The 12,825-nt window shown below is 39.0% G+C and overlaps 1 protein-coding gene across 1 annotated transcript; it reads right to left on the reverse strand.

Moving 5' to 3' along the window:
• Positions 1–5,111: 5,111 nt before the first annotated feature.
• On the reverse strand, positions 5,112–12,294 carry LOC110441509 (transcription intermediary factor 1-beta-like). The gene is made up of 3 exons (XM_021484680.1): positions 12,223–12,294; positions 7,387–8,112; positions 5,112–6,920 (listed from the first exon to the last, which is right to left on the reverse strand). The coding sequence occupies exons 2-3, from the start codon at positions 8,086–8,088 to the stop codon at positions 5,646–5,648; spliced, it is 1,977 nt and encodes a 658-aa protein (XP_021340355.1). The 5' UTR covers positions 8,089–8,112; positions 12,223–12,294; the 3' UTR covers positions 5,112–5,645.
• Between the last annotated feature and the right edge of the window lie 531 nt (positions 12,295–12,825).

Raw genomic sequence — 12,825 nt, forward strand, 5'->3', positions numbered from 1 at the left:
CACTACATTATTTCCTTGTGCGATATGAAGGTGGATGTTTTCGATGCTCATTAGTGCGTATTGCTGTTTAGCTATCCCAATTTCTCACTTTAAAAACGTGCCATTACTAAGATTTAACATGAATTTAAATGACATAGTCGATGAAGCAGACGACGCTTACCATTCCGAAACGCCTGGTCTAATTCTTTGAATTTGAATGACGGGCTTGTTCCCACTTGGGTATGTTTATGGGTACATTGATGCACCTTCCTTAAACATGGCTGGGCTTAGCAAACGCTGAAAAGTTTCCAAAAATATAACCTTAAGTAGCGTGCACATGCCATGTTACAAACCTCTCGAACAGTCAGAACATGTCGTTTAAAGCGTCTCGAAGCTCAAAACGGTAACAAAATTCAATATTCAACTGCATGATATTGGTTTATACATAATACAACAAGATGGGTATTTTTTCACAACACAACAATTTACAATATTAGTATAACAAATGTATTATATTGTGAATTCACTGCATTTCTTCTTTAGGAGGCCAGAGTTCATCCACTTAAGGTGTCATCCTCAGTATTATCTACAAGTGACCATAAACCTTTGGTCAAATGTACTTTGTCTCACCAGTCGGTTCGTCATTCTTTTAACGACTCGGTACCCAAAATATAATGAAACATGATACGTATTATACAGTGTTCCCATAAAGTATATAATAGTATTTAGTATTGATTGTGTAAAATGCTGTAAAATTTCTATAACCGTATCTAAAAGACAATTAGCCACAAGCAATAGTGATCGATGTTTATCAATAGTGTTTCGAACACTTAATGGGTAATTTTGGAAAGGCAGTTTTTATCGGGAATGATGATCTACATAAAACAGTAGCTTTTACGTGAAGGATGGCTATCAGACCGTGGTGCGGTCTCCTATGCGCTACTTCCGCTATTATGACCAATTGCGAACTCCAAATCAGGAAAAAGCGCAGATTTATTTAACACAGTAAGATGTTAGACCGTTGTTTTGTGAAGTTATGATAAATCGGTATGTGAGAATAAGCTGTCAGTTCATGATAAGCTGGTGGTGGTACACGAGGAAAATGGTTCAATATCTTGCCTTTTTTGACTTTTGGAAATTTGAAATCGTTATTCCAAACCTAAACCAATTACGCAATACAAATTCGAAAATAACGTTGCAGGAAATTTTGAAGACATGTTTTTCCAACAAAGACTGCGGACGATATTTCTCTTAGATCGATATGACATGGGCTTGTGATAAATTGATGATTTACGGATAGTTGGGCCATAGCGATGTTGGACAATCTAATCTAAACACGCTCAAATGGATGTCGTGCCGTTGTCCATTAACCGCTGATGAGTCTATACCTTGACCTACAGTCAGTTCCACACTGCAGCAGATAAACCCAGAACAAGTATGTGATCATAGCGTCCTTTCTGCTAGGATAATGGGTCCTATTATCATTTGCATATATGAGATATTCGAGAGTGCTTCTGCGCTGTTAGATATCTGACTAGTTGTTAACAATAAAGACCGCTTTTACATTTCCCGAATGTTAACAAAGTCAATGACACAACGTGTGACAGAAACAACTACGCTTAACAGCAAGTCAACGAAAACACTACTTTCGTATCGTTTGTAAATGCAAATATTATTGCAGTTGTTCCCGGTTCCGTTTTATAAAACAGGAATCTGAATGACTGTTAAATGACGTTCATGTTTGTGTAGCGATTCTCCGATTTCTCCCTCTCTTTGATACCAATCATTCCCGGTCCATGACGTTTAGGGAGGCCATTAATTTGTTGCTTTGTTTTTCTTTCATTGGTTAAACAATTTCAAACAAAACTTAAATTCTGAATTAGCCATTTTTCACGATAAGTCACTATCCTTTTGTAATCAAAACTAGAAAATCTGACAGGCGTTAGTGTGCTCTGTCAAACTGCCATTTGATCTCCTTTGATGACACTTCATTGCACGTGTAGCTGTAGAGCGGCACATCCTATAAGCTATAATCCGCCACACATATTGCCATAAAAAGTCTTTGACTACTAAAGGGCCATCGCAGTTAACAAACTGAGTAACGCAACTCCTTACTTTAGTATGATTTTTCAGTGTTTTCGTGATTATTAGATCTGTACCTAACTAATCATATCATCAAATGAACCAGTGAAGATGCGACTCGACTCTTTTAACATTGTTATGCAGTAGATATATAGGATTCTGTACAGAGTAGGGTTTTTTTCACATTTGAACCCATGAAGACCTGTTCATACAACATCATAGCTAATAAATCAGTAACACAATGTCACTTGTGAATTCCCTGTATCCAGTTTCTACATGGAACATTGCCTTTGTCGTCTCAAAATATGCGAAAATGTCCACTTTTGTCTGCCAATGTTGTCATTGACAGAAGAGCCATGCAACGCACATGCGTTACGTTATATATTTCGCTATTTTCACACCTCCACACACAACGCCCGCGACGAAAAAATACTACATCTTAGTTTCATTACTGTACTTCCAGCAAGCAGATATGCAACTTTTTATGACAAATTATTACGTACTTTTTCTGATAATGGTTGCATTTCATGTAGTTTAGAATAAAAATTAAGGAAATGACCAGATATTCACAAAATGAGTGCATCCTGACCGGATTATTTTCATGACAGCAGTATTCACTAAGTTGTGTCAAACTATGTTGATAGTTGATAAGGCTGTCCACGTAACTGTATATTCAGTTAATTATCACTGCTCAATGTTAAAATGTGTTGACTCGAGTTCGTTAAGAAAACGTTTCTCTGTTCCTCTATGTTGTCTCAGTGAGGCATGGTGTTAGTGTGCACTTGTGTTTCATTTCTAACAAATAAGGTGCTCGTGTCTGTATTCCTTCCTTATCGCCCGATTGTAATGCACTTCGTTCGGTGAAATATACTCATTCATCAAATTGCCTTACTTCATGTGTCTAGCTGAAATTAAAGATAACAAAACCTCCATCATTTTCATATCAACGAGGAAGCAGCTCTCTATCGAGTTCAAATAAAAAATGATTGAGTCCGCTCTACACCACGTCGCTCCACTTGATCGATCTGGGAGCTGTGTTTGTAAATCCCATTATCTGGATTATGTTGTGTGGATCAAACTTAATCTAGGATAATGTACTCAATCAGTATTATTCATCATTTAATTTCAGCTTCGAATTAAACATTAATACCTTAAACAATTTCTTGGTCCAAATGTTTAGATTTGCTAATTCGTTAAATCCGTATTTTACACCTCATCAGCACGGGAGAGCTCGGGCTGAAGTCGGAACAGGAAAATGCCTGCACATTTATAGATATGAACAGTTTTAGGGCGGACATTTTAAGAAAAGCAAACATGGCGATACGGTATGCTTTCCAAAGACATTTTTTTTTCTTACGAGAATTGAACTTGTTTGAGAGGTATATTTTTTATCAATCACAATTCTATGAAAAGATCGCTATAAACACGTAACATGTTTTGTATCAATCATAAATATGTGTAAAGTCATTTTGATATACATCATATGTATCCGCTTCGATTACCTTGACTTCATTGAGCTTGTTACCGGTACAAAGGTATCGCCGGACTGTTTAGTATTGCTGTAAATACCTACGTACATGTGATATCTAACATAGAGGGTGTTTATAAAATCCCTATATAAGATGACTAACTTAGTTTTTCGTTGAGTTTGCTAAAATTCTATATTAAAAGATTAAAGGAAAAACCGTCAATAGACAACATTTGAAAGTAAAGTCAAATACGACTACTAATCATCGTTACCTTATTTAAAAATTGAGCAAGAGACCGAATAGGCCTGTATTGCCTAGTTGTCACTTATCAACAGGCTAATCATATCTTGACTCAATATAATTTTCCGTTTGAAGATTTCAATTCATGCAACCTATAACGTATATCCAGGTCGTTCATTGAGAGCCTTCATTTCAAAAGTAAATCACACCTTTAAGCTACAGGCCAAATATCGTTATTCAAAAACTCAGAATAAGCATACCACTTGCCATATATCATTTCCCTTGGCGGCCTTTTGATTATCCACGAGTCGCTCACAGGTTTCCACAAGATCCATGTGACCTTTAAGAAAAAGTCAAGGTCAAAAATATGAATAAATTGTGTAGCCCTCCACTTTCAAAATACTACGTGCTTATTAGCATAATAGCATTAGCATAAACATGTTGATTACTCAGAAGAAAAACGTTGACGCCGGACACACGTTGCGCCATGTCATAAGCCCCTCCTTTTCATGTCGCTGCACTTGTCACCACAGATTTTTCATCTTTTCAGATCACCTATCGTCAGCAGCTTACTGACAAGTGTCTCGTCCCCCGAGAACCATAGACATGTATACATTACAGTTCGAGTGTATATCGATTCTATAATTCCCCTTCACTTCAACTTTCGGATATTTCTGAGATATACGAAATTCCGAATACAATACTTCTGAAATGCAGTGGCTGGCACAATTTTTTCTCATTTTGGAGTCATATCTCCTGTTAAAGCCGCCTCCACCCGCTTTCAATTGAATCAAGCTTTCTGATCGTTACCTATGCGGCCCTATATGGAACATCTTAACTATGTACGCGATAATGCCACGTGATGTTCCTTTTAAATTTCACCTGAACGTTCACCAGATTATGCTACATTTATTGCTATTAGGATCAAACTTTTGTTATGTCAAGTCTGAATTTTCTGAGCGATAAGAATGGTTGAATATGGTTCGGGTTAGTAAAGTGCCTCTGTAGTAATCATTTGCAAAATATTCTAGTTGAAATTTACTGAAACACATCCACGAGCGTATAATACAATAGACATTAAGTTTAAGGATACCATCAGGTTAAAATATGTTATCACAATTGGTACTGTGATACAATGTTTTAAAATTTTCTTCAAATAATTACTCCATATAAACTCATCTTGGGATGCGTTTTACAGAATCAGAGTTGTTACAAATTTGAGTTTTTGGAAATAAAAAAACAAACCCAGACAACTTCAGGGATCGAACTCTGGACATATTAACTACCAATCCTTTTAAGGAATTGTAATTGCACTCTATCAAGATGGAAGAAGAATCAGTTTAACTTCATTTATTTTACAGCAATAGTGAATCAAGTTCTAAAAGTACCTTGAGAAACCCTTTAAGGTCGAGCAGATAACCATGTACCTTTTCACATCTGAACGGGGATTTGAACCCTGAACGTCTTAGTGACGACCACCTAAAAGATAAATGCCTTGCAAATGGAAGTAACTCTAAGCAAGAAAAAGTTATTTTGGTAAACACACATGAAATGTTGCAGCATAAATGATACTAATGATAAATAAGAGGTCATCAGAGGCCCTTTGTTTACGAGAAGGTGACTTGCAGTTTCTGAGAAAAACTTCCGTACAAAATCACAAAAGAAGAAGAAACCGAGTAAAAACAAGAAGTCCACACACTTCGTTTTGGGGACATTGACGACATTTAATACCAGTTCTTAATGAGAGTCTTCTTTTAACACTGTTGAATATTACTACGTGAATGGTAGCATCTAAAAGTAACATTCTACTGACACCAAGGCAATTAATTAAAATAGGAAGATAGATTCGTTTATTTGCCATGACCATACTGGTGTTCAATAAAGTTGAAACACACGCACTTTGTTCCTATTTTCCTCAGATACAGTTGTAACCGCAAACCTTTCTCCACACAGAGATATTGCCCTAGGATTTTTCAGACCATCTGATGAAGTCAACAGTTTCCTAGCGTTTTTCATGTCCCCAGACATCTGTACGACGTTGTTCGAAGAACATCCACATACGTATACATTGCCGTCCCTGTCCACATCAATCCCAAACATCTCCGTCACAGATTGCACAGTACATTTTTTCATGTTTGTGCTATCTGACTGTTGACGACAGACGATGGAATTCAGAAAGCTACCATAAAGGCATTCTTGATTTGCATCGTAAGCCAAAACAAAGCAGTCGTTACCCCATCCTGGCATTGAATCAGTCCTGCCTTCTTTTGTCACCTTCACGAACTCTTTAGCTGTACACACCACGAACTCTTTACCTGTGAAGGTAATACCTCGACAAGACATCCATTGAGACAGGTTTATTTCGTATGTAAATACTAATTTGAAGTTTTCCACATCGACAACATGTATGGCGTTGCTAGTACCACTTTGCACAGTAATAGCTACAGACGTTTGATCCACAAGGCACACGTCATACGGTATTCCTGCAAAGACCAGTTCGTCAATAAAGGCTCTTTCTACGGTGAACAACTTCAGTTTCTTGTTGTGTCCGTCCGTTACAATGATTAAGTCACTGGGAAGGTAAACAATTCCGCGTGCGTAGCAATCCTTACTGTCCGATGGACGCTTGATGTTAAACGTGTGAACCTCCTTTATGCAACAGTCTGACAAAGGTTTGGTGAATAGACTGGACAGACAACCCTTTTCCTTCTTGATGACAATTTTCCCCATGGACAGCAGAGAGGTGTGGTCAAAGTTCACCAGACTAGCATCAATGTCGTGCTGTAATCGTAAGGACGTAAATGTTTCCCTCGTCTCACTGGAAAGTTTCTTCAACAAATCCAATTCTAATTGTCCTCTATGGTACAACAATATTGTCTCCATGTTGTTATTCATCAAGTGAGCCTTCTCGGAAGCTTCCAGTGTGCTTCGTATAGATGACATCAACCTTTCGTACTTCTGCGTAACCATCTCAGCATTGTCTTTCTCTTCTTTGCAGGCTGCTACCAATTCATCAGTTATGTTCTTCTGTAGAGCGTCAAGACGCGTGTCCACCCTTTGACGGAGATCGGTTAGACTCTTGAGAGCGATGTCTTGATCGTCGGTCATAGTCTTCAGTTGTTCACTGAATTCATGTATGAGTGTATCGATGTCTTCTGACACTTTTTGTAGAGATTTCTTTAATTTGTCCAGTCTTGAGTTCCTCTTTAATTGTTCACAGAAATCTTGTGTTCAGGTCCATTCACAGCGCTTGTGATCAGCCATAACACATCTACTGCAGCCTACAACCTTGTGGTCCTCACAGTAGTAGTCCATCTTTTCAGTGTGCGTTTTACACAAAAACGTCGACGAAACCCCCGGAGTTATCTTCAACCCTCTGGAGTCTGATACATCCACTGTATCACATCCTTCATGTAACAAGTCATGGAGGTTTTCCTTACACGATTCGCAGAACAGAACTTTACACGATTTACACCAGACCTTGGCAGGGGTTCCCGCATTTCCTTTCTTCTCGCAAGGTTTGCAATGGAGTGGTTCCTCTGTCTTGGTCTCGATCATGTCTTGTATCAGACTGTGGGTAGGGAACTGTTGGGCCCACTCTCCCTTGTCCTTCGATGTCTTCTGACACTTTTTGTAGAGATTTCTTTAATTTGTCCAGTCTTGAGTTCCTCTTTAATTGTTCACAGAAATCTTGTGTTGAGGTCCATTCACAGCGCTTGTGATCAGCCATAACACATCTACTGCAGCCTACAACCTTGTGGTCCTCACAGTAGTAGTCCATCTTTTCAGTGTGCGTTTTACACAAAAACGTCGACGAAACCCCCGGAGTTATCTTCAACCCTCTGGAGTCTGATACATCCACTGTATCACATCCTTCATGTAACAAGTCATGGAGGTTTTCCTTACACGATTCGCAGAACAGAACTTTACACGATTTACACCAGACCTTGGCAGGGGTTCCCGCATTTCCTTTCTTCTCGCAAGGTTTGCAATGGAGTGGTTCCTCTGTCTTGGTCTCGATCATGTCTTGTATCAGACTGTGGGTAGGGAACTGTTGGGCCCACTCTCCCTTGTCCTTCGACGGATTAACTGGCTGTGTCATCTTCCTACAAACCAGACACGGGAAGGAAGTCACTGACGCCATCTTTCCTGACAGGTCCTTGCTGATAAACGTGGACAGACATTCGTGACAGAACGAATGCAGACACGGGAGCGACTTCGGCTGGTGCAACTGTTCCAGACAGATAGGACACTCTAACAGGTGGGGATCCAATTGAGGACTGTTGGAATGAATAGGAAGGGATCCCCCTTCTGCCATTGTGCCTAAACAAGTAGCTGCTATCTGAAAACAGTAATGAAATATGTAAGAATTAAGAGAAAACCATATGAAATAGACCGGTATGTAAAATAACTTTGTAGAATCAATTGTAATCTTGGAGAAATCACCGTTGACATAATAACCCTCTTTCATGGTGGGAGGGTGTATTGTTTTCTTGTCAGTTATTTTTGAAACTATATTTAATCATTCTGGCACACTTTTATGATTGAGTAGTAGTAACCAAAAAGCTTCATACATGTAATAACTTTTGATAATAATAATATAATAAATAATAGTTAGAGGTTCTTATATACCGCTTTATCACAACCTAGTTCGTAGGTCGTCTCAAAGCGGTTCTCAAATAATCCGTGGTTATAGGGTCTTTGCAACCAGCCAATATCTTTCTCAACTCCATTGGGAGCATACAGCCGGTGCTGCCATTTCGGGGCTCATGGCTAGCATTCTACAATTCTAGCACTGCCCAAACACGTACTCATTTACAGCTGAGTAGACTGGAACAAGCGGAGTAAAGTATCTTGCTCAAAGATACAACACGGTACCATACCATGACTTGAACCTGAACCCTTCGGTCATGAGTCCGGTGTCCTACCACTACACTATCGTACATTCTAAAAAAATTAGGAGACACGTTAAATAGTTTCATTTTTTAAATTGCTGAAAATCAGCGTGAACCCATAATTCAATTTTCCTTATATATAATGTATTTATAGCAGTATTCAATATGATTGCCTGTATCGCTCACCTGTGTATTTAAGCAATACTAGCAAACTTTTCTCATCAGATACAACACTGCAAATATTTCCCGAATATTTTCTCCATGTTATGACCAATTTTTCCAGGGGAAGGTATTGACCCAAAGACCAATCACGGTAGCATGAGTGCATTTGTCTCTTCATACCCAGAAATTGTTGTACTATATTCAGGTGAAAACATAAGTATATAGTCCCCTGGGGTCTTCGGGACCACTTTGGTAATTATGGAAGCATGGGTGCATTCTTCTCATCATGCCCAGCAGCTGTATGCATGGTTATATGACAGGGATCTCTACAATTTCCTTAGCAACCAAGTTGACAGAGCTCTATCTTAGGGTAGGTCTTAGTGGCATATCTTTTCAGTAGATCAATTGTATGTATATATATATATATATAGTGATAGAGTGGGTATCCATATTATAACCAAGTGACTAGGTCCGTTTGAATGGGGACGGACCAACTGAGGGGCTAATCCTGGTAACATCGATGCATTTGTTTCACTATGTAGGTAGGGAATCTCAAGGGTTTTCACACTATGACTCAATTTGCCTAGTGGGTCTTGTCCCCAGGACGAGTACAAGCATCAATGTATTTGCCTAATGATGTGGAGCATATGTATACATGTATATGGTTATAGGGTGGGGCTTTATGTATATGGTTATAGGGTGGGGCTTTATGTATATGGTTATAGGGTGGGGCTTTATGTATATGGTTATAGGGTGGGGCTTTATGTATATGGTTATAGGGTGGGGCTTTATGTATATGGTTATAGGGTGGGGCTTTATGTATATGGTTATAGGGTGGGGCTTTATGTATATGGTTATAGGGTGGGCTTTATGTATATGGTTATAGGGTGGGGCTTTATGTATATGGTTATAGGGTGGGGCTTTATGTATATGGTTATAGGGTGGGGCTTTATGTATATGGTTATAGGGTGGGGCTTTATGTATATGGTTATAGGGTGGGGCTTTATGTATATGGTTATAGGGTGGGGCTTTATGTATATGGTTATAGGGTGGGGCTTTATGTATATGGTTATAGGGTGGGGCTTTATGTATATGGTTATAGGGTGGGGCTTTATGTATATGGTTATAGGGTGGGGCTTTATGTATATGGTTATAGGGTGGGGCTTTATGTATATGGTTATAGGGTGGGCTTTATGTATATGGTTATAGGGTGGGGCTTTATGTATATGGTTATAGGGTGGGGCTTTATGTATATGGTTATAGGGTGGGGCTTTATGTATATGGTTATAGGGTGGGGCTTTATGTATATGGTTATAGGGTGGGGCTTTATGTATATGGTTATAGGGTGGGGCTTTATGTATATGGTTATAGGGTGGGGCTTTATGTATATGGTTATAGGGTGGGGCTTTATGTATATGGTTATAGGGTGGGGCTTTATGTATATGGTTATAGGGTGGGCTTTATGTATATGGTTATAGGGTGGGCTTTATGTATATGGTTATAGGGTGGGGCTTTATGTATATGGTTATAGGGTGGGCTTTATGTATATGGTTATAGGGTGGGCTTTATGTATATGGTTATAGGGTGGGCTTTATGTATATGGTTATAGGGTGGGGCTTTATGTATATGGTTATAGGGTGGGCTTTATGTATATGGTTATAGGGTGGGCTTTATGTATATGGTTATAGGGTGGGCTTTATGTATATGGTTATAGGGTGGGCTTTATGTATATGGTTATAGGGTGGGCTTTATGTATATGGTTATAGGGTGGGCTTTATGTATATGGTTATAGGGTGGGCTTTATGTATATGGTTATAGGGTGGGCTTTATGTATATGGTTATAGGGTGGGCTTTATGTATATGGTTATAGGGTGGGGCTTTATGTATATGGTTATAGGGTGGGCTTTATGTATATGGTTATAGGGTGGGCTTTATGTATATGGTTATAGGGTGGGCTTTATGTATATGGTTATAGGGTGGGCTTTATGTATATGGTTATAGGGTGGGCTTTATGTATATGGTTATAGGGTGGGCTTTATGTATATGGTTATAGGGTGGGCTTTATGTATATGGTTATAGGGTGGGCTTTATGTATATGGTTATAGGGTGGGCTTTATGTATATGGTTATAGGGTGGGCTTTATGTATATGGTTATAGGGTGGGGCTTTATGTATATGGTTATAGGGTGGGCTTTATGTATATGGTTATAGGGTGGGGCTTTTGTTCATGACACACATTGCATGTTGGGTCCCGTTGTAGGGACGGAATCAAGGTCGAGTTACGGTGCAAATGTGTATTCATCTCTTCATATCAAGGAATCAAATATAAATCTTTAAGTAAAGGATCTCGACCAGATTTCTCTATTTGACCCAACCCCCAGGGTGGAAATGGACCCCAGAATAAAATTTCCGGAGCATGATTACATCTATTCAGACAGATGGACGGGCGGACATGGCATTGCTCATCGGTCATTGAACAAAGTGAGCTAAAAAGCAGCAAAAAGTAGATCCGTAACTTATTATTCTTATAAAGATTAATTAGGATTTCGTTTCTGTTGTGTGTAATCTCACGAGTACGACGTATACAATGATATTAAAGCTATTTATTAGTGATTCTTTTTAATCATTTCCTGTTCGTCACATTACTATTACACACTTTCTCGATGTGTCGATATCTTTATTTTGCAGACATTCATTATACACATTATACAAGGAAATTTGTTGTTTTTTAGAACGACTATTTATGTTTCTCGATAATTATGATCATATGACCATGAACTAATGTTGTAATTACTAAATGTCCATAAAATATCACACACACCCTCCACCCAAACACACACACACTCCACCCAAACACACACACACCACACACACACACACACTCCACCAAAACACACACACACTCCACCCAAACAACCAACCCCTTCCACCCAAACACACACACACTCCACCCAAACACACACACACTCCACCCAAATACACACACACCACACACTCCACCCAAACACACATACACACTCCACCCAAACACACCCACCCTTCACCCAAACATACACTCCGCCCAAACACACCCACCCCCTCCACCCAAACAACAAACCCCTTCCACCCAAACACACCCACCCTTTCAACACAGATATTAATATGGGAACGATACAATAGTAGCTGCATGTACAAAAAACGGAACAAACGCATCATGTTTTAACACTGTTGTCCTACATTTCCTACCCGGAACCTGTACTTTCGGTTTCTATATGCTATTCATTTTCAAGTTGTTTGTTCTACTAGATGATAACCAATTCTTACCTCCAATGCATGTTATCCTATAACAATTGTTTCTATAGGAAGAAAACACTAGTAAACGACCAAAAAATCGACATCACAACCGTATATACTCACCGAGGATTTCCCATCGAGCAACAACTTTGAGGCGTGTAGTGAAAAGTGTAGCCTCGTGATCGAACCAAATCTAATTACGGAGCCGTAACAACGGTTCGGACATTTTTTTCTTTGGTGATGTCTATCCTTCTACACCGTGGTTTTTCGTATATATAGTAACCTCTCCTTAATTTTGTTGTTTGATAAAAGTGTACAACAGTAGGACAAGGGTACTTCCACTGCTGGTCTTAGTCATGTTAAGAGCTAATGACATTGAATCCAACCCAGGACCAAGCAACGATAGCACTAAATATCTTTGTGATAACTTTGATAAGACCGTTACCTGGGAACATAAGGGTATTGTCTGTCAAACATGTGACCAGTGGTTTCATGTGGACTGTCAAAACATTAACAGCGCGTCATACGAGGAATTGAACGATAGTATGGTTAGCTGGCACTGTATTATTTGTGATAACCCAAATGACTCTACTCTTTTATTTGATATGCACAGTATCTGTACTCCAAATCCTTTTGAAAGCTTATTTCTAGATTCCGTAAAAGGTTTCGATAGCCAGATGAGTCCAAAGACCTCTTTTAATGTATTTAATCCAGGGCACTCATCTA

This window comes from Mizuhopecten yessoensis, unplaced genomic scaffold (genome assembly GCF_002113885.1).
Source record: "Mizuhopecten yessoensis strain PY_sf001 unplaced genomic scaffold, ASM211388v2 scaffold716007, whole genome shotgun sequence".
In the NCBI taxonomy this organism is placed as follows: Eukaryota; Metazoa; Mollusca; class Bivalvia; order Pectinida; family Pectinidae; genus Mizuhopecten; species Mizuhopecten yessoensis.